General features: G+C 43.9%; 1 protein-coding gene across 4 annotated transcripts in view; it reads right to left on the bottom strand.

The window, feature by feature from the left end:
* Positions 1-23,043, bottom strand: part of LOC128304321 (longitudinals lacking protein-like) — an 89,071-nt gene that overhangs the window by 53,523 nt on the left and 12,505 nt on the right. For 3 of the 4 annotated variants that reach the window (XM_053041499.1, XM_053041496.1, XM_053041498.1), the window contains exons 1-6: positions 11,062-11,416; positions 5,147-5,398; positions 4,742-5,035; positions 4,512-4,665; positions 3,162-3,782; positions 2,937-3,023 (exon numbers count right to left, since the gene is read on the bottom strand). In XM_053041499.1, coding sequence (XP_052897459.1) covers positions 2,937-3,023; positions 3,162-3,782; positions 4,512-4,665; positions 4,742-5,035; positions 5,147-5,320 — 1,330 coding nt within the window. In that variant the 5' untranslated portion in view covers positions 5,321-5,398; positions 11,062-11,416. Of the gene's footprint in view, positions 1-2,936; positions 3,024-3,161; positions 3,783-4,511; positions 4,666-4,741; positions 5,036-5,146; positions 5,399-11,061; positions 11,417-23,043 lie in introns of those variants that run through there. The other variant, XM_053041497.1, reaches the window with a different exon arrangement.

The following is a 23,043-nucleotide window of genomic DNA, read 5'->3' as shown; positions in this document are numbered from 1 at the left end:
TTGGTGCAATAACAATAAATAGTATTGCGCGAAAAAGGGCAGTTGGTAGTGACACCAAACAAAAAACTGCACAACCACCCCCAGGGCAGAGTGAAGAGACTTCCATTTTAATTTGTCATCTTCTCAAGAACAGCATCATCATGCACAAAAGTTAGCATTGTGATAATGATGATCGGATGCATTCTTAAATGCTCACAACCATACGCAGCGATGTGTGAGACCACAGTGATGATGGCCATCATCATCATCGGTGGACGTGTATGGATTTACAATAAGATTTAAGGCGAAGGAACAAAATAAAAAGGCAGCATCAAGGCAGTGAAATATCTACCACAAGCGCACCACACACACACGCTGCTGCTGTGCGTCGTTGCATTGGGAAAAGAAAAGGAAGGCCAGTAGAGTATTACAAGCGAACTGCATGGTGTGTCCCGTGTAAATGTCATTCTACAGGCCGCGAACAACACGATGGAAAATGTGCAGAGGACACATTGTGGCGGGCAACAACACCTCAATGGCGTTGCATTGCATGCGCGCGCGTGTGTGATGTGTTTTACTCCTTTCGCCCACGCGCGCGCGCGCGTTGGACCGATGGAGGAGTCATAAATACAAGTGTTGCGGGATGGGGGGGGAGGATGATCAGAGACAAAGAGGAGGTACGAGGGCAAATAAAACAAAACACAATCCACATGTTTTAAGAGCTCTACCCCACATCGTCCAAAAAAGGCTGGACGCGGTGTTGTTGTCAGGGCCGGTCATACGCGCGATTTTTTTTTCCTTCTCATATATTTCATTGCAACACAGTGCAGTATAATGCAACGTGCTGTATTTTTATGGATTTTTGAGCAAGTGTATGCGCGCGTGATCGCGTGTGTGTGTGTGTGTGTGATGACTTTAACTTAACTTTGGACGAAGGTTATTAACACCGATCATTTATTTCTCCGCATCGCACATATCGCAGTGCGCGAGACACGATCGTCTTCTGACACGCGCATTTGTTGTGTGTCCTTCCTGCTTACAATCCGCAAAATATAATGTTTAACTCTTTTTTTTCTCATCTCTACTTTTAGCACATTATTATGGCCACAACAGTACCACCGGGAACACCGGAATGTGGTTTAGCATTTTTTTTTGTCTTGACGCCATGCCCAACTAGGCATAGTTTGTGTCATTCTTGCGAAACAGAAATTTATCTTCTATTTACAAAAAAATCAACAACAAAATGTACACAACCGTACCGTCGTACTACTACACACATTCAATCTTGTCTTTCCAAATGCAACGAGGGTTCTCTTTCTTGCACTTTTCTGTACACATTTCGAACAAGGCCATCTCTTGCAGTCGTCGTTGGACAATTGTAAGTAGCACAACACAACGCTGCATTGCACCCGATGAAAAATCCGTGGGTGGACATTAAACACGTACATTACGCGACTTACAAAACATACAACATGCAGGGGGGGCTTTGGCCATGCGAGGAGCTAAGGAAACCATCATCATCACCGTTCTTCTTTGTGCGAGCGATGACGCACATTCAGCCAACTTGCCATGCCATAGCATCAATTCAAGCTGCCACCTACCCGCAGCAGACGGTTTTGTGCACACCCAACATGGGAGGAAACGATCGACTGAAAGACCGATTTCACCCCACACTAACTAAAGGGAAAGAAACACGGAGAAGAGGACCATTGGTCATAAAAGAAGTACATTTTCTTGGTACGTAGAAATTGCTTGCGCGTATGCACTTTAAACCCATCGTTCCTATTCGAGGACATTTATATTCGACTGTCACTTGTTGCTCGTTGGGCAAAAGGTGTCTTCTTGTACACCATTGGGCTCTTGTGGCTCAGCTCAATCTACGACCCAGGTAACATCTTATTTTTCATAATGACAAAATTTCTCAAACCTTACAAGTGCTAACCACCCGCGGCAAGATGTAAAATAAATTAAAGCTCGTAATTGTCCACAACCATCCACACCATAAAGGCTAATGAGTTATTCTCTTGCTTACTACTTATTTGTAATTTAGTTAACATTAACACACATACACAACAGGACAAAGTTGCGTGTAAAACAGCAGCAGGAATGCGCGGATGGGAATAATGTTCCAGAGTAATTAATTGGTTGGGAAAGGGGATTAATGTTTTGCATCGTTTGTTGTTGTTTTTTAATCATGGATAAGCAATGAAAGGTGGTGGTAAGTAAAGAGAGGGTAAGGTAATCCAAAACTAAATACTATTAATACTAAGGGAAAATATTAAATTGTTTGAAATTGCTCTTTTGTCTATTTTTGCTTGTGTTGTATTGTGATTATACCTTAATTATATATTTTGTTTAACAACGAAAGTAAAGAGTTCAATTTTGCAAGTAATAGTAATAATAATACAAAAACCAAACAAACAAACTATGAGAGATAGAGAAAGAGATAACAAATTTACAATGTCTTTTTTTTGGGGGGAACGGGGTTTTTCGTTTTGGAAAGACATACGATCCATAAGACACTATCCAGAAAAATTAATCACCGGTACATAAAGCGCCCATAACGCGAAGAGAAATGCATTTCGAGAGAGATCCAAAGTGAGTGTAATCTTTTTTAGCTACTTCAGCTACTCTTGCTAAAATATTTTCAAATTTCTTTAGAAAATGCACTAGTTCTAAACAATGGCATTACGTCATTTAGTGCAACAAGCAACAAAAGTGCCAAACTTTCATTAATTTTATTAAATTATGTTGATTAAAATCTGATCTGTTTTTTTTTTTATAAACATTATTATCTCTCGATCTGATTTACTCACACATTAATAGATAATGTGTAAAAAAAAAGCGCGATTATATGCATATTTAAGCATATAAACAATTCATTAGTATAGGATAGTTGCGCGTTTTATGTATCGTAAATCTTGACCAAATTTGAAGAGTTAAAAACGCTCGCTTACCTTGTGCGTCTCGATGTTGTCCACCGACTGCGTCCTGTGCAATAAACGATTCGTTCTGCTCACGATCCATCGGCCATTGTGCATACCCTGCGTTATTGCCCCAAAATCCATGTGTGAACCAAATTTATGTCCAGAGATGATCGAAAAATAGAGTAAAGAGTGTAATATTTCATTAGCTTCATATAGAAAAAGCAACTTTACTGAAGAGAGCACCGCACACTTTACCTTGACTAGATACATCGCCACCGTGGCTCGGTCCGGGCTGGTCCAGTTCGTCCATTAAATCTTCGTCGTCCATTGTCAAATCCTCTACATTCTCATCCTGCACATCTTCGTATTCACTTTTCGGTTCGATCATCATTTCGCCCATCGACGAGGTGGATGTTTTACCACGCCGACTCCCATCTAGCAGGTGATGATGTCGCGAGCCAGACTTTACCGAAGAACCGCCATCGCCATCATGCTCATTGTCCGAAAGGTCATTTCCGTCGTCGTGTTCCGTGCCGGTGGCGACACTACCCGGGCCACCACATCGTTCATCATCGTCGGAGGACTGGGCGGCGGCAGCTGCAGCCGCGGCTGCCTGCTGCTGCTTCTGTAGTTTCAGTGTTTCCGCGGCAGCCTGTTGAACGGTTTCAGTCTTTTTGAGTGCGGCGACAGCGGCCACGGCGGCAACCGACAGCACGTTAGCGCTGCTGTTGCTTCCAGCGGCTGCCGTGGACGAGGACAGAGATGATGCGGCGACGTTTGCGGAGTTGGTGCCGGTGACTGCTAGCGCAGCCACATTCGCACCGCTACCGGTGTGCATTGAATGTGATGAGGAATTTGAATGCTGGTCATGATTATCTAAATCGATGAAGATTGGACAGAGATAGAGAAATATTATTAACTTTAGCTTCGAACAAAAAGGAAACGAATTTTACATCAACGGATTCGTTAGAAAAGACTCAGATCTATATATTAAACTTGAATGCACATGTTTACGTCCTTTACGGTCACCAGAACTACCAGAACTATTACGTGATTTTAACAATTTAAAAATATTTGAAAGAGAAAGACCTCAAACATTAATGCAAAATCAGCCCAAATAGTGATCTGTACGGTAATTCAAAAGAAACAGCATAAACTACGAGAAACACTGAGGTTCCTGTACTGATATTGAGCCGATTACATACAAATTTCTTGTGAAACATGTCATCACAACCATATCAATTACGAACAACTACAAAGAAGCTGTAGGTAGACAGTGCGTTCAGATAACGAGCACCACACACTGCCACATCGTGTGCTAATAAAAAATCTTCCTTCTTCTTCTGCTGCATTCATGATAATGTTGAAACGCACCAAAAACATGATATGTGAACATTTATCACATCCAATTCAAAGTGTTGAAGAAACAACGTGCGCGCGCGTGTGTGATTGATTCACACGAATTCCGACGAGAAGATAAGATATAGACCACAACACAAGTTAAGCTGCAATTTGCCTGGAAAAGTGATGCCCCTGCGAGAATTGACCGAAGGGGAATTTCACACCGAAAATCCGGGATGTGCGGACTCTGGTGCTTAGGCTTACCTATTAGATTGTTCGTATCTACACTCCGTCTGCGAACTTTTTTACGCTTTCGCGACGTGGGACTAGATGATCCTTCCCGCGAACCGGACATATCGGACTCGAGCAACTCCGACTTCAAGCTCCTTTTGTTCTCAATCGTCAGACCAGATGATGCCTAGAGAGATATTCGAAGAGAACATTTCCCACATGAGTTACAGAGTACTTTTACCTAAAGCTATGTCTCTTACTACCTTGCTAGCAGGTACGGGAGGCTGAAGTGATTTTGCGGCAGGTGCATCGCCTTGTTTTTGCTGTTGCTGCTGATGCACACCGCTACCGCCCGTGCCGGACGATGAGCTGCTACGGTTGTCGGACAGCCCCTTAATCTGCAGCGATTCGGCCGCCTTTAGCAGGGCGGCCAGCTGGTCCTGGGAGATGTTTACCTCGCCACGGTACATGTAATCCATCATGGCGCGCAGTTCTTGAAATTTCACATCTTTGAGTATGAAGATTGGATGTTTGTCGTACTGTTGGGATAGTAGGGTCTAAAAATTGTCACAAGCGAGAAAAGAAACGAGATGTTAGTTGCAAGTTTTTTTTGCCACACATACAACGCCGAGGCAATAAAATGGAAAAAAAAGTCATAATACACTTACCGCAAAGTAGGGACTGCATGCCGACAGCACCACTTTGTGTGCCTTCAGGAATTTTCCCTCGGCCGCCAATGTACAATCGACCAGTGTTCCATTCTCCAGCAGTGTGTCGAACACCGAGATGAGCGTACTCTGGTGATTGTTCCATCGAAGACAAAACTGCTGATCATCGTCCATGGTGTGAGCCTTCTTTCCAGCCGTGGACTGTGTTTTATGTTGTGTTAATTTTGTTTGTCTTGTTTATGCGTGTCGGTTCTGGAAGGAAAAACGAAACGTAAAATTCATTAAAATAAGTTAAAATTCGATTTTAAAATATTGTTTGCAATAAATGATAAATTATTTTCCAAATTATGGCAACTAAAAAAAGCTTTAAATGATCAATCGAAATTCACCCAAACGAACCCCAACACAACGCAGCATCAGCGGAGTCGAAACCTTTCGATGGAAAAGAGGCAATTTATCTGTCACTCGTCGTGTCTCGTGCGTTCGAGAAGCTTTTGTTTCCCATTCCTCGTAACAGCCTACTACGACGGTTGCTCAAAAAGAAAACCTCCAACAAAACACACTAAGCGAGGCGCGGACGACAGCGACCATCGAAGGAAAAAAGGGAATCGAGGCTAATGATCAGAGAGATGCGTGGATAGAAGGTGTTCGCAAAAAAAAGAACCCTCTCTCACACCAAACTTTAATAAATAAGGAAAGCGATGACATAGCTGTGGGGGTTTTGGAGTCACAGCACACACCCTTATACCCATTTTTTGTTGCTAACGGGTACGAAAGCATGCTTAAAGCAGACAGGTCGAAGAGACAAAAAAGGTAAGTGATCCTTTTCCTCTGTTCCACGATCATACGCACCTTTCCTTTCTTATGTCTGCAAACACACACAAACACACAACTGAGGAGATACCTTTCTTGTGTCTGCAAAATTTACGCACACACTGTGTTGTTAAGAGCTTCTTCGACAAGCGTCGCTCATTGGAAAACGAATATTGAGCGTCGCGTGCGTTCTTCTTTGGTAAATGAAATATATATGACACAGAAAAATGAAGGTTTTAAAAGGGAAAAGTCGCGCGTAGTCGCGATAAGCATCCTGCGCTTTTCAGCGTTTAATCGCGCACTCACACACAATCATAGATATGATCCAAGTAAGCCCACAAAACAGTGCCTTACACCACACCCGTTTGCTAGGGGTGAAAAGGAAAAAAGTGTGTATTTTTTCGATTAAAGATGACGTACGCGATCGAACGACAAAGTAGAAGAAAATCGTTTCACTCTATTTATCTCTTTCGATCGTTTCCTCTCACGCTCACTCCAAAAAAAAACGTTCTATACCCGACCCATTCCCGCCCGACATGAGCGAGCGTGCGTGCGTGTGTGTGTGTGTGCGTGAAATGAAAGCTTAAAAATATTTACTTGTGACCCACATAAAGGTATTTGATCCAACACAAAACCCCACACACAGCACCAGACGACCGATGAGGGGGTTAAAAAAAAAACACGCACAAAACCTTCTCCCCGACGAAATTGGGGAGGAGGTGTTAGGGGGTTCATTAGCATGGACGCACACACCGCAGTAGGCTACCGCGTTTTTGTTGTGGTCGAGAAGCAATCTCCATATGTGCACAACAAAGAAAAGGGAAGAAATAGACATGACGCGACTCTTGTGTGTCAAAATTCTACACCACACGATTCAACCCACGAGTACTGGGATCAAATAGTAGTACAATCCTGCAACAAGCTTGAGGAATATTATGTTGTGAAATTTTCACACAGGATCTAAAACATAACTCATAATTTTAAGAAAAACTATTCATAATAGAAAATTCATTCCGACATAAGAAAAGTGCTAAATGATCACGTGGGGCGTTGGTGATGATGATGATGAAAGCCTAACACGCGGGATTTCCACACATTCTCCAAACACCCGTACACACACACACTTTCACAACCAATCTACGTAAGCGCGCATGGATGGGACGATCGACCAAAAATTTCCACCATTTTTGGATCACTTTCTTTCTTCAAGGGAAACGAGGGAGCCATTTTAGCGGCTGATGTGAAGTGTATCGGTCAGAGAGGCATAATATGAAAGTGTGTCCGAAAAGTCGCAATATGATGGTGGCGCGCCGCACACACACACATATATATGCTCTTCCTTCCATGGCTGCTATTTCCACATTCTTGTGAAATACAACACGAAGCTGCCTGTTTGTGCGTGCCATTGTGCGCTGAGCTAAATTGGTAATCGATCGATAAAAGCACGACGAACGGTGACTAAGTTGATCGATAAGAAATAAGTGCTTTTTCATGGCTACAGGGCTACACACCCGTGAAACGATGAAAATAGTATGAAAAAATATGGCACACCCTTCAATATTGGTAAGCGATCGAGAGCGAGCCTCTCTTAGTAGGAATTTAATTCTGAAGATCATGCAATACACAGCAATATCTTCACGGTGCTTTCACGAGGGGAAACACATAGTGGAAAAACCCCAAACTCATTCAATTCCCACATACATTCAGGATGAATAAATTCGCCACAAAACGAGCAGCAGCAGCGCAAACAGCGCGCGACAGCCCCTAGTTGTTGTCAATCCCTGCCTAACTAACACACGCATAGCTCGAAATGCGCTTTAACGATCGAACAATGAGCAGAGAAGAAACATTCTTAAGCGAAAAAGGGAAAATGCCCTCAAGAGGTTCATCACTTTTCCAATGTGAGAGAGTTGTGCACACGTACAAAAGGTGAAAAGAATGTGCGAAAAACGTACCACACCACCATCAACCAAAACGCTCGCTTTCTCGTGCATTTTATTCCATGTGTGTGAGCGCGCCCGGCAGCGACACCCTTTATTACCGGAAAGAACGCGAAAGCCATCAACATCGGTGGTGTGTTGCAGACTTGGATCGCAAAAGAATCCCCCAGACCATGGGGAGAGGGATGAAAAACCCCCTTCCCGGAGAGCGAGAGCGCGTGAGCGAGAGAGAGAAACAAGAGAAAATGGCGACCCACATTGAATGGGGTAAAAATGGAAGCAAGACGATAAGCCTAAAATACAAGCATGACGACGACGACGACGACGACGACGATGACAGACACCAGGCAAACGGAGGAGCGAATAAGGGAGCGTCGTTTCCACACCCCTTCTTGAACAGGCTTTTCCGCGCCAGTCGTAAAACCCACACCGAAAACCCACAGTGCGACGCACGAAAACATCACTACCCACACTACCACTACTGTCTCGACAGTGTTTAGTAGTGTGTGCACAGAGAGTAACGCGCTTTTCTTCAGCTGCTACACAACAAAAAAAAATGCATTCTCGCGGTGAACACAACAGTTGGAGACGATGAGAGCGAAATGAAAAACCGAACAAAAACGTTACTCCAACAAAGAGCTTATGGTTAGGGGTTAAGGAAGAAGAAAACGAGAATGTGATCATTAATGAAAAAAGGTACGATGATGATGATGATGATTGATCGCACACCACTGTCGCACAACACACACGATGTGTATGTTTCTCGCATAGGGTTTTATCACATTTAGCATAATGTACAGATACTGGAAGGCATCAATATGTACCGTTCGCCATGTGGAGATTATTTCTCGATCTGCTACTAATTCGATTTCTCGCGTGTGGTTACCACCGCCTAGCCGATCAAGAACAGTGACACCACCATCGTCTACCCAAAATACGAGGGTTTAGAAAATTGACAATTGAATAAACTTTCTAGCAAAACATTATACACTTTGTGATACAAAATACATTAAAAGTTAGCTAACAAAACGCCGAAATATGTTGCGTAAAATGTGAGCAGTGAAGAAAATCAACTCTCTAACATTCAAGTATAAACAATATTGTATCCAGATTTGACATATCCCGATCTAGTTCCCGATTATTCCGGTTCGCCAGAATAGTGTTCTAATGTACTACCTTCCCCTGCACAACAATGTTTCTTCCTTCGCTTCTGAAACGAAAACATAACGCTAAAGGATCTTTTCCAACTGAGACAACTTTTCGCATACTCATAAAGCAATGAAGTTGCAATGACACTCCACCAATGACCACCAACATTCCCTCTTGGGCTAAAAACAAACATAGAGCAGCGAAAGATTAATTTCTTGACCCGTTGTAATTCCATCTTTTAACCCCCATTTTTGCGGTATTCTATTCAGAACTCAGGCACACTTTTACCCCACGCGTTATGCTTTGCTGTTTTACTCCTATCGCCATCTGTGCTCGGTCGATGCAACTGTCCGTTTTTCCTTTGCGTGCCACACACAACAACACAACACAAAAGCAGGAAAATAAGAACGAGAACAAATGCAAGAGAGAAAACACGTTCAACACATACACACACTTGAGGTCCCCACATTACACATCACCCGCAGTAGATTTCGAAAAGTACGTGGGCCGTCGTAGTCGTCATAGTGGTCGTCCGTCGCGACCAAAATCACACACTCTCTTAAGTATATATGAGATCAGGCAGGAAAGGCGCGCATAAACAAGGCTTGTTGAGAGATGGGGAGAATGTGCGCGCACACACACGCAGCCACAAATCCCATTTTCAACCCCTACAGCGGGAGTGATCGCCTTCGTTCATCATCATCATCATCATCACCAACACAACACACGCACCATCATCACCGAACATTCATTCTATCCCTCTTCCTCCTTCTGCTCCCTCTCTCTCTCTTTGACCAATAGTGTTCTTAATTCTGCCCTATTCTTCCATAGTCACCCCGTCAAGGCGCGCGCGTTTTGTGCCACAAAACACACACATGCAAACCACCAACAAACAGTCACCCCATACGATGGCTGAGTGTTGTACCGCGCTGATGGAGGAGGGTTGGACCGGACAGCCAATGCGCGAGGGGTGTCATATTGCTCCCTTACCCCCTTTTGACAATCAACCTCCTCATAAACCATACTTTTCCGACTTTCCGACGGCGAGGTTAAAAGCGTTAATGCGAACACACACACAGCGACACGCACACACTCGAACACAATCAACATAACCTTCCTATTCCCGAGGAACTATCATTGGATGGTGACGAACATTGAAGTGCGAATTGCTCTATTCCGCAGACAACGACTCTTGATGAAAATAATCCAATCGAATAAGTCATTTGTTACTACCTAATATAAACAAAACTATCCAGTAAATCACTAATTTTCCGACCTTTTACTAAAGCATCTATAAAGCTACACACATACACACACATTCGCTTTTCCATCAAGATCATATCTCACACCACTGTCGTTGCGCGCGCTTGCGGCACACACTCCTTTTTCTTTTTCTCTTATGCTGACTCGACAGATGCCAAAGTAGCAGAAGAAGAAGGGAGTGGAATATAATGTCACTTTCGTTCTAGATCCTTCCGTAATCGTTCATTCGAAATGCAATTGGTGTTTGTTGTTTTCACCACGGATCCTAATAGCCACAGTCACAGGGGATTGGTCCGGATGGGATTTTGGTCCGGTCCGTTCGTGTGAAGACCGGCTCCGCTACCATCATGCCACCGGGCCGCCCCGATTGGTGTTTGTTTGTCGTGTCACATATATTCATTTTGTAATCCTTTTAACAGGTATAAATCCTTCCGATCTTCTCCATTCCGTAAGGGGGCGCTGAGAAACAAGTATGGCTGGACACGCACTCGAAACACGCACGTACACACACTCAAAATTTACGATCAAGGGACAAATGAACCGAAATTCTCATTTCACCGTCCTGCTCTATATCTCCCAAAAAAAAATACACATAAAATGGGCACGAGAACGCAACCTTTGCTTCTCAACCTGAATAGAAAAAAAAACCCATTGCACCTCATATTTCACATAGAAACCAACCAACCAACATACACCCAAACCCCCGCGGGGACACAGAAAAATATTTCCAGAACGTGAAAAACCTCATACCTCACACGTTAAATATCGCATACGATCGCTTGGTCGGCTGCGTGCGCTTCCATCAAACACGGGGGGGAACTACTGCTGCTTTGCTTGGCTTTTGCTAATATACAAATATCTTTTTGGCACTCTCGCTCTCGCTTGCAGTTACACATATACACACGCACATACACGCACGTTCACGAAAATACACACACGCATACACATGCACAACACTACCCAGTTGTGCCGCGCGCTTGTTGTTTCTTCGCTTTGTCTAATTCTCGTTCGTTCTTTGCCTTTTCCCCTTCCTGTAGAAAATGTGCGCCGCACTAGAACACGCCGCTTTCGAGGCCGCAACCACGAACCAAGCGACACGATTTCATGGACGCGCCGATGGCAACTAAACACCGCCGCTCGACAACACCATACAAAAGGCCTGCCGAACCACGAGAGCCGAATACAGCATCGGGTGAGCGTTCACTCTCTGGGAGAGAGAGAGAGAGAGAAAAAACACAGGCTTCGTGAAAATGAGCGAGAGAGGTGCAGCACGCACACACTGTAGCCAAAAGCGGTTTAATGGCAGTGGCGTGACAAGGATAGCAAACTAAATGACGGAGAATGCGACATACGAAAATTGAGAGAGAGAGAGAGAGAGAGAGAGAGAGAGAGAGAGAGAGAGAGAGAAATAAACGAAGTCTTGTATTCTTACGCACACATTCATACGAACGCCTACTTAGTGGTAATGCTTGGGCTTTAATAACGAATTGGCTTTTCGTCCCCCATCCCCCTCGCACAGCAGAGTCAATTTATGCGACCAACGCACACTACGGGTGAAACAAACTCTACACACCGCGACGACCTCGACCGCTGCGAGACAACGTGCACACAAGACACCGGACAAACTCAAACGCTGATGACGATGATGATGACGGTCCTCATCATTCTATCTCTCCGCCGCCTGCACATATGTTGCGAGAACAAGGAGGAAAATTTTACCTACTGTGATCGCAGAATGAGCAGAGAAAAAAAACAACGCAGCCTGTAAAGCCCCCTTAGGGTACAAGTAGTGTTTGTGCGTCATACAAAGTACACACGCATACTAATGCGGGGTAAGGCACGCACGGAGGTTTTTAATGGGAATCGCCGGAAAAAGAAGGAAAGTGCGAATTGCCCCGCACTCTCTGCTTGACAAACACTGACTCATACACACACACACACACAAACCCGGAGGATCCCGGTACAAGAGTTGATGAGGAGAATTTCAAAATTTCCCTTACCCTTGCTTAACTACACCACCATCCACCTAAAAAATATGTGCCCAAAGAATCACCCTTCGCGGGGCCCTAGCACACTTATAAAATCAGAGACGACCCCGATGGTGATGGAAAAAAGGGTGATCGCTAGTCCGCGCGCATACAATTGTGAACTCGCAAGGTAACAAAACACACAACCACAGAAGTATTGTAGTTGCTTTCAGTGCCACCCTTCGAAAAGCGCGTAGTATGGTGCTTCAAATAATGTTACTACGCCATTTTGAGCGACGCGGACGCCCAGAGCCACATATACGCACAAAACCTGGCTTTTGCTAGGGGAGCAGCAGCAGAGATCCTTTTTCAATCATGGCTGCGTGTTCAGCAAACCATAAGAGACTCTGTGCCTGTGTGAGTGTGTGTGTGTGTGTGTTTGTGTGTGTACTGGTGGAAAATTATCACACGCACACACAACCACGATGAACTCCAATACCACCTCTTAGTACTTCTACACACGGTGGCGATCTGTTTGTCCTTTTTCATCGAACAATGCAGTATCGCTGTGTGAGTTTGTGTGAAACAAAGATCAATTTGCAACGATAATAAGTTTTGAGGATCTTTTTTTACATAATCATTCGCTTCCGATGACTCATACTTTTTAGTTTACATAAGTTACCTTTGACTGTAAGCTTAGAGAAACAATCTTTCCAGAAATTCAGCCAGATCTATGAAGCATTCAGGACATTTGCATTACTCTATTGCAATAACTTCACCTCAAATGATGCGTCGTATCATAAAGGATCAGTCCATAAATTGGGAAGAATGACAAAGAACACTTCATTTCCCATAATAAATATAGTGACGCTACAAAAAGTTTGCTAAAGCAGCTCAATAATTCGAATATACTGCTATTGATCGATGAGGGGAGTCTTCACCGATTATAGGGATCTTTCAATTTTTCGACACCATTTTTGTAGTAGTATTTTCCCCTTACCTCGAAAAAGGCCTTTGTTTCGGCGATCACCTCTTCAACCCAGCGAACATATTTTTGCGATTTGAGAAATGGAAATTTTCACTGGGAATTGTCAAATAAAACTTATTTTTCCTTCAAATGCGCGTCAATTTTTGACGTTTTCGTACTTCAAACGCTCCAATAACTTGATATAGTTGGAGCAGGTTCATCGCGCCCAGTCCACTCGGATGGCTGTCTGTTGGACGCAAAAACTCGGATTTATTTCGCTTAAACATCTCCAAACACTGCTCCGAATCATCAAATCGTTGTTGTTTTTGGTCAAATGTGAGCTCACGCAGTAGCCGTTTTGCACAGAGCTTTCTCATATCCAAATACTCGTAAACGATATGTCCAACACGTTGCTTAGACATCTTTAGGGTGTCAGCTATCTCGATCAACTGCACATTATTGCGCTTTAACATCTTTTATGATACCTTTTTTTTTGCATTGCTCATTGAACCACTTGGTTCTGGTGTATAAGTCTCCAAAAATTGCACAAATGATTATAACTTCAATCATGACGCGAGAGAGAACTACTAAAACCTTTTTAATCAGGACAGCATCTCTAAACGATAAGCTTCAACAAATACGTAGCAAGATATATTCCACAGAAAACAAACCGCGTTTCAAATCAAACAATTGGAAAACACATGCATTCTTCAATTCTTGATCATTCTTGGAGCTTCCAACGAGAAGGATTGCTCCCGTCCCCGTGTATAATCCGGTATAGTGAGTTGTCCACCGAAAAACACCCGGGGAAAAAAGGGGAAAGAAAATCACATTCCTCACTTGTACTCTGTTTTCGCGCTGCACAGGGGTAAGGAATTAGCTTCACTCACACACCTATACACGTTGGCTATACCTGCGCGAAACGACGACCGGCTGCCATCGTCGTTCCTTTTTGTGCTTCCACCCCCCCGTGCAAGTGCATGCTCTCTTTCTCTGCCACACAGCACCGTCGTCACAGCATGATTCATCCTTCGACCGATCCTTTGCCCGTTTTCGCTTGTCTCCGCGTCCCCCGCTAGCTCACCCCGCCCCTGACCAATAGACCATTTCGCCCTTTCCCACTGTTTGCAAAGCCTTCGGAACAGAACATAAATGTGTGTGCGTGACCATACGCAACTTTGCGGGGACGCAGTACAGTAACTTCGCACACGACATACGACGCGGCGCGCCATTGTGCTTTTTTTTTTGCTTGTGGATCTTGCACGTAGGCCACCACTTACTACCACTTCACTCAACTGTCGTGCGTGTCTTATCGTTTTCTCTGCTTGCTGATGCTTGCAATAAGCATATTCTTTACGGAATTATTTGCCATGGTTTTGCTACCGGGTTTCGCGAATGTCAAAAAGTTTTGCAATAGGAGAGCTCTTACGATCACATACAATAGCAGAAGTTGAAAAATTTTGAAAACAACTACCACTGAGATCCCCGCTCGATTCGACCATATAAATCACCAAACTCCATCAAAAAAGATCACCTTCCCCCAAGATGCATCCCGAGTAGAAGAAGCAAAAAAGCAACATCCTGACGATGGAACTCCTCTTTTCTTATGGAAATTTAAGAGAGCCAAAAAAAAGAACACAAAGATACTTCAACATTTTCTACCTGGCTGCTGTTGGCCCCTTCTCGTTTACTCGATATTTTCGATATTTTTGTTCTACTTTTTCCGTTGTTTCTTCCTCGATTATTATTCTTTTTAGCTTTATTCGTGGTGCATAATTTTTGTTCGTTTGTTTGGGAAAGGAAATGTGAAACTTGATACTGGCCGATACATTTCAGATCACAAAGTACCCACCACAGGAGAGGGAGAGGGAAGAAAAAAGAAAAACAGGCTTGAAGAGACGCGGAGATCCCCAGATGACAGAAGAGCAGTACACAACGTATGCTTTCCCGCTCTTTCTTACTCACCACAAGACCGACACTATCGCTACTACTTTTCGCCAAAAAAAACACCCGTCGATCCCGCACGACCACGACGACACCGTGATGTGTTTGGGGGGATGCAGAGGTGAAAAATGGGAAAGGAAAAACAGAAAAAAAGTCCCACCGAAAAATGTGATGAAGCAGGAAACTCCACACCCAAATACTGTGGCATACGTTCCTCACACCTCACACACACACACTATGAGATACCCTCTGCTTTATCTGTGTGGTGGTCGATCGTCAGCAGGAGAGAAAGGAAATTTCCATCGTACGCCTTCTTTTCTTGGCGCTACATGTGTGTCGTCGTGTAGGTAGGTAGATAAATTTACAAAACATAACTACAAAAAAAACCAACACGGCAACATAAAAACATCCAACATACGGGCCGAAGCAGAAGTGGGAAAAAGGAAACGGATAAATGTGAGGCGAGCTTTTCATGGAAAGACTCCAAAACACAACTGCTGCTCGCCTCTCCTGGGCGCACCACACTGGAAAACCGCACTAAGCCTGGGTTAAAAGGAAGACGAGGAAGATAACAAGACACCAACAAAAAGCAAGACGGTTCATAATGTAAAGGAAGATTTGTTGGGAAGAAGATGAGCACAAGAGAGAGAGGGAGGAAAAAGCAACGAGAAAATGTGACTGAAGGAAATTATAATTCATAATGTGGTATTAAACACTCACTTTACCATCCAATTATAGGGGAAAATTTGCTAATTTATTGAAAATGGTGTGGTAACAATCGGAACAAGAAAAGTTAAAAAAAGGTGAAAAGTACTTTTTAAAATATATTTGCAAATGTATAAATTCTTTACACTTTCAAAATAAACCTCCGTGATTGGTAACAGTGTGTGTATCCCCAACGATCAATTGTAGATACTTCAGTGACCCAAAACGACACCGACCAAACAAGCGCTTCCACCATGTTCCATAGAAACGATTAAAGAAGAAGGCACAAATGTAGAAAAAAGGAAACAAGACAAGCAACCACACGCGGATGCGGTGGTGGAAAAAGGCTCCGAAGAAAAATGGGAAAATAAAACCCCAAAAGCTTCAAGAAAAAAACGACAACCCCGAAGATGGAGAAGGAGAACGAAAAAAAAACCGCACACTACTATTTCAATCGACCACCAGCACCAAAAAAAAAGGAAAGAAGGTGTATGTTACTAAAAGAGGCAAAAGAAAATGAAAACAAACCCGATACACACACACACACGCAACAAACGTCAAACCACTTAGCGCGGTACAGAGTGCCGGGGTGTGTTTCGATCGTTGCGAGCAGAAGAAAGCGCGATCTCCGGTGGAAAAAAGGGCGACAACACAAAGCGGAGACCCGAAAAATGTGATTAAGGAAAAAGGAGTTGGTTTTTTTGTGTGGTTGTTGTTTGGGCTTGAAGAGATAAAAAAAAACACCACACAACCCCCGAGAAATGTATGCCGCGCGGTGTTGGGTACGAAAAACCCGCGGCACCGAAAAGAGAAGAAAGAGCAAGCAAAACCAAAACACAGAAAGGGAGATGCAAGATGAACGGCGAGGGGTGAAAAGAAGCGAAAAAAACTGCTTAAGCTCTCGTTAAGCTTAGTCGGGGCCAACACAAAATCAACACACAAAGAGACGGACACGAAAAACGACTACCCACACACACATACACAAATACACACAGCATGAGCCGCCAAGGGTGGGTCATGGGTCGTGGTGTAGTAGGGGGCGTCGTCGACGCGACCAAGTGACAGGAGACGGTGTGTGCAAAAGGACAGCACAAGGGAGAGGTATACCAAGGGTGACGGTGGATTTGAGACGCAAGGAAGACACAAGGGGCAAGAGACCCAAAAAGTAAGGATGGAGAAGATATGGCCCAGTGCGAGATTTGGGACTTTGGGACTCGGTTTTTTTTTTGGCTTTTTCTTATGCTGCAGAGACAACACACCCGATGAGATTTGTGTGTGGGTTGATGATCTTTTCTTCGAAGAGAGATCGATCGTACCACAGCCTCCAATCCACCTTCTTAATGCGACCTCCTCTCTCTCTCTCTCTCTCTCTCTCTCTCTCTGCTGTAAGCGACATATATGATCACCGAAAAGGGAGAAACAACGAGGGGGAAGGAAGGTGAGGTGAAGGATAAGGACAAAAAGGTGCCTGTGCTGTTGTCTCCCCCCCTCCCCCCCTCTCCATATCTCCTCCTTGATGGAAGAAGAAAAATGACTGTACCGTGTGTGCGTCTTCTCTCTTGTGCCTTGTGTTTTCCCATTTCACCCCCTTTTCCCTGTACTACACTACTACTACCAACCAACTACTATTCATCGTTCCCGGACACGACACTTTTTTGACCACGCAATATTTTTGTTTCGGGGATCCCGGTGGATGATGATAGGGGTGGCACAGCATATTCCCGCGGGTAGAAGGTGGCAGCAGCAGAAGAGAAGTTGCTGTTGGCCAAAAAAAGGTGCTTTGTCAAACAGCAGCAGCAGGTATACAAGACTCGCAGGTGTTCCGCTCTGTTCCGTGCGTGTGTGTGTGTGTGTGTGTGTGTACTCGCTTGTAACTGCCGAAAACCAGCGGGGTTGAAAATTAAAAGAGAAAACAGAGGAACACACTGCAAACCAAACCCCGTACACACAACTAGAGTCACAGCCGCCCCACAGACACATTCCTTCTTTTGCACAAAACCCAAGTGCTACTTTTTTCTTGGGGAGTAGCTGCAAAAGTTACAAACAGACGCCCAAAAACCACGAACCGAAGAGGGAAAAAAACACCTGGGTTTAAAAATCTGGTTCTCTTTTGCCACTTCCTTATGCCACCCGCTAAAACCGACCACCACAAGAAAAGCAAATTGAAATCGATCCATCAATCTATGGTCGCCTCCGTCGCCGTCTCTGGCCGTGTCCGGCGGCGGGGGACTTGCATGGGTTGTTATTTTAAATAAAAGCAAGATTTAAGTATTTCTTTAATTTCCATTATGACGACTTTGCCGTATTTTCAACACCGCTTGCGTTAAGAGTAAATAACAAATGGTATAAGGCATTTCCACTTTGCAATTTGCCTTATCCCGGGCATACTCGGTTGTATTGATTGTTGGCGTATTTCGATGTTGTTTATCGTTTGTCTATCGTTGTTGTAATCGTTATGTCTGTTCTATTGTTTTGTGTGATGATTTTGATCCGTTGCTATTATTGTAGTTGTTGTGATGCATAGTGATCTCTGTGTTGAAGCTATTGTTTGTGGTGTAGTATTTTAATATTACAAAGAAAATTTGCCAGGATGTTCAAGTATACAACTTTAAACCTGATATTGCTTTTAAGTGATCTTTTAAATCCCTGGTTCTTTGATCAATTGCCTGAAAAGGAAATTGCAAATTAGTCTTTAGAGAATTTATTCTGGTTATTCGTAAATTCAAGTTTAAAACGAGATTTCATAGATAATCTTACGATCCATGGGGTGATCCAACTTCATTTCGTAATATCCAATTTTGGACATTAACATCTTGGATACTATTCTGGAGGCCACATTGGATTCCACGAATAAATGTAAATATTTTTCAAGTAAACTTAATCTCCCAATTTTTGGCCATTAACTTCTCAGATGCTATAATGCCTTGGGCATGGACATCTAGGATACAATTCCGGAGTACATATTGCATACTATGATGCCTTGGACATGGATATCTTGGTTACCATACGATGGACAACTTGGATTCTATGAATAAATGTATTCCTTTTTACAAAAAAAAAACTACAACCCCACGGACCCCTTTTAACCGGTAATCTAATCATCCTACTCGGGCATGAAAGCTTCTCATCGGGAGATCAACTCAAAAACTGATGACTTCTTCTTGCCGCCTGGGAGAACTGCTAGCTCTAGGTTTTCCCTCAGTAATCCACTATCTTAAACCTCAAAAGAGCTTAGACACAAGTGACTTTGAATATTTGGTCGAAGAAAACTGACCAAAGCATATTTTAAAAGCTTCAATTTTAGTGATAGGTAATAGGTAGTTAGGTGCTAGGAATAACACAAATTATTTCCAGTATATGGAATGGAACATAAGAATTACAACTCGGATGAAGGAACTACACTTTTCTGGCAGTAAAACAGATCAATCCAGATCATCATAACGATATGAGTTTGGTCAAAAACCTCAACACTCAATAACCACAACGCTACAGGATCATATTCGCCCCGTTACATCCTGTGGATGTGTTTATGCTCGTGTCTATGCTGCTGCGCATAAAATGGCTGCGTTTTCATTTTAATCCCCCAACCTTCCCAAGAGCACACCACCGACGACGACCTGACTTGTTCAATTCTGGTGGTGGTGCTGCAGCAGAAAGACAGAGAGAGAGCGAGTGAAACGCGAAAAATATCATCATCGTCATCATCAGCAGCAATATCATCATCAACATCATCGGGGCATCCGGTGTTTCCTCCGTGTTATGCCCTCGCGTGTATGCGCGCATGAGCATTTGGGCGCATTCACATTTTGCAATCGAAGTTTGGGTTGTTTGCTGGTGTGTGTATGCGTGTGTAGATCCTCTCTCCCTTTGCATACATACGTGACCTGATGCACGCAAAAAGAACAGGGAAAACGATGCACTAGAGCAAGAAGAAAAGCTCCAGGAAGAGCAGGAAAACACCAAGCACCAGCAACAACACAACAAGATGGGAAAAAAGCATCTCTTCACTGTGTGGTGTTGTTTTGTGTGTGTTTGATAATGTTAAAATTTCAATACGCTTATTTCTTTCGCCGTTGACGATCTTTTACTTAACAATGTTTTTTTTTTTTTTTTTTTTTGTTTCGTTAGAACGGCCTGGCCGTATCGACTTATTTTACCACGTAGCCGGATAGTCAGTCCTTGCTACGGGGGATTGGTCCGGATGGGATTTGGTCCGGTCCGTTCGTGTGAAGACCGGCTCCGCTACCATCATGCCACCGGGCCGCTCCCTTTACTTAACAATGTAAACGGAAAGGAAAATATGTAACTAATCGTACAGTTCTGTGATCTTTCGTTGTAGTAAAGATTAATGCGTCATCAAAGGATATTCAATATCCACACACGCATACAGAGACATTAAATCTGCGTCATTGACCGGAGCCTATAACAAAACAAGACATACACACACACACACACACACACACACACACACACACACACACAGCCACTTGGAAAATCTCCCCCCGTTACGAATTCGCAAAACACAAGGATCCGGACTTTCACGGAGTACGATCTCCCCCTTGATATTTTCCATTGCATGTGCGCGATGACGCTACGCACTCACACACACACACCCCAACACAACACACAAAACAAACCACGTAGGGGACACGCCGAACGACAGAACGGCAATGGACGAGAGGCGGCTTGGTGGGGTGCGGGGGGAAAAAAGCTAAAGTGGAAAAACAGAGGGGTGATATTTGAGTGTGTGTGTGTATGTGTCTGGGGGTAAGTACAAATGGAACGATCCAAGGATCCTTTTTCCCAATTACAATGCTTCATGATGATGATGATAATGATGACGATGTTCGCATTGAAACACACAAGCACAACTGTGTGCAAGCAGTGTATTAGTGTTGTTGTGTTGCTTTGCTTGTACCCTCTCTTCTCGCTCTGGGATTTTCCTCCTAGCTCGTGGAGATTCTGTTGGAACACCCGTTGGAATAAGAGTTGAGCAGCGCGCCCGCACACGGGACTACATATGGTCCGTTGTAAGCGGTCGCTAGTGCTTACACTACAGACGGGATGTGTACAGTACTGACAAAAGGGAAGTAAACCCTCCACCCCACCCCCCAATTGCCATGCTCCCCTATTACCATCCAGAACAGAGGGGACAAATGAGACAAAAGAGGGAACACCTCAACCAACCAGAATACACTTCCCTCTACTGAAAAGCGAACTTGACAAAGCTGACAGCAGTGGATGGGATACACGCATCTGTCGGAAGCCTCGATTGTTTGCTGTTTTCCTGTTTTTTTTTTTGTTTTGTTCTTCGCCATCGACCACAAAACCCGTATGGCGCAACATGATCCAAGCATCCTTGTGACGAAGAGAACAAGCGTTAACAGTGTGTGCGTGTTCCCCACAGGCATGAAGTCGTCTAACACTACAGTAGATCTTCTAACGAGTCGTCCGGGGATGTAATACTTTAACAATTTAACAAACATTTACATCGTTTACGTTTGATACACATTTTCTTACACAACTGATCCTGAGGCACTTGGAAGTGTGATAATACGAGATTTGAAATAGTGCATAATTTGTACAAATTACACATAAATTGGATCTCCAATTGTATAAAATCTTTCAGAACACCCAAAAAGAATCAATTCCTTACAAATGACTTCAATGCTTGCGAATTCTGAGGCAGTTCTAGTGAAAATTAAGAAATTCTGAGCTTTGATACGAGAGATCCTGACATTAATTCAAGCGAAAGATCCTTTTGGGATGTGAATGAAAATGTAACGAGTTGCAGTGGGGGAAAAAACATCCAATTCCAAAGCCTGGTAAGAATTCCTTGCTCGATGGTTTCATAGAGATCGGCTTTTAACATATCCAATTTTCTAACGGAAATCATCAAAGATCCTGAGTTCTGGAGCCAACAAGATCCATCAATGTCTCATGTATTCTTTCTCCAATATCCAAAAGGTATTCAAAAAAGACTTGCGTACATGTGTGTGTCTCTACCATTTCCTGTGATGGTAAGTTAACCGTTGCGCTTGGGTTTTTGTTTTGTGATCCCCGATGGTGAAAGGGACACCCCAGGGACCAAACAACAAACAAAGGAAATTTTCCACCGAGCGGGTTCTCTGGGTTTCCCTTTTGGTTCTCTTTTCTGTTTAACTAAATATCCCCAATAAAACCCAACACATAAACCGTATGGCCAACCAAATGACGATGATGTACCGCTCGTGTGTATCCTCTACACGCCATCATCCGGAGAGGGTCTTTTGGAAGCTTTATTAGAAATGTGGAAAAAAATGGCTTCACTACGAAAAACCGGGCAACAAAAACGGGGGCAAAAATCTGAAGCTGCAACACCACAAACCGGAGAGCTGCGAATCCAATATCATTACCTCCGGGGTCCGCCTCTTGGCACATTATACATGTGCACGCGCAGACGACCCGCAGCAGCAGCAGGCATTGGTACAATTTACACGAAAGGACCAGCAGCAGCAGAAAAACACGCATACACGCTCCCTCTATTAACGATTTCCAAGAGGATCGGTCCCAGAATTGTATCCAAACTCACGCGCTTTCCAGGCGGGTTTGGGTGTGAAGGACAGAGAAAACACATCTAGCGCTGCTGCTAGGTAGAAAATCTCCGCATCCCGGGCGCATTATATCCCCAGGAGATGTAATGGTCCCTTTCCCAAAAAAAAAACACACACAAGGCTCCGAAGATTGAGGGATCACACTACCAAGCACCACTGAATTTTGTACCTCGTTTTGTTCATTTTCCATTCCCTTCTCTGCTTGAAGAACGCAACAAGAAACGTAGCTAAATCTGGTATTGAAAATGCACCCCAAAACAGGGAAAGCGCACCTCGATGATTTGGTTGTTCCAAAGTGCAACACGGGACATTAAATGTTCCCCGTGCCTGCGCCTGGCGCAAAGGGAATGGGAAAAAAGGGGCGAAACCCGACCGAGAGACGCGTGATAAGAACAACGCAGCATAGTTTTTCTCCCCGATCCTTGTCACACAGGATCAGGCACAACACGCCGAAACGTGGAACACAGAGGTGCCAAGGGAAATACACAGCAGCGGCCGCCGTTGGCGGCATTAAAGCTGTGTGCATTTTTTGTGTTCCTTCCTCCGATCGCATTGT

This window comes from Anopheles moucheti, chromosome 3, assembly GCF_943734755.1.
Source record: "Anopheles moucheti chromosome 3, idAnoMoucSN_F20_07, whole genome shotgun sequence".
Taxonomy (NCBI): domain Eukaryota; kingdom Metazoa; phylum Arthropoda; class Insecta; order Diptera; family Culicidae; genus Anopheles; species Anopheles moucheti.
The sequence above is the reverse complement of the archived record's forward strand: the minus strand, read 5'-3'. Positions and strand labels throughout refer to the sequence as shown.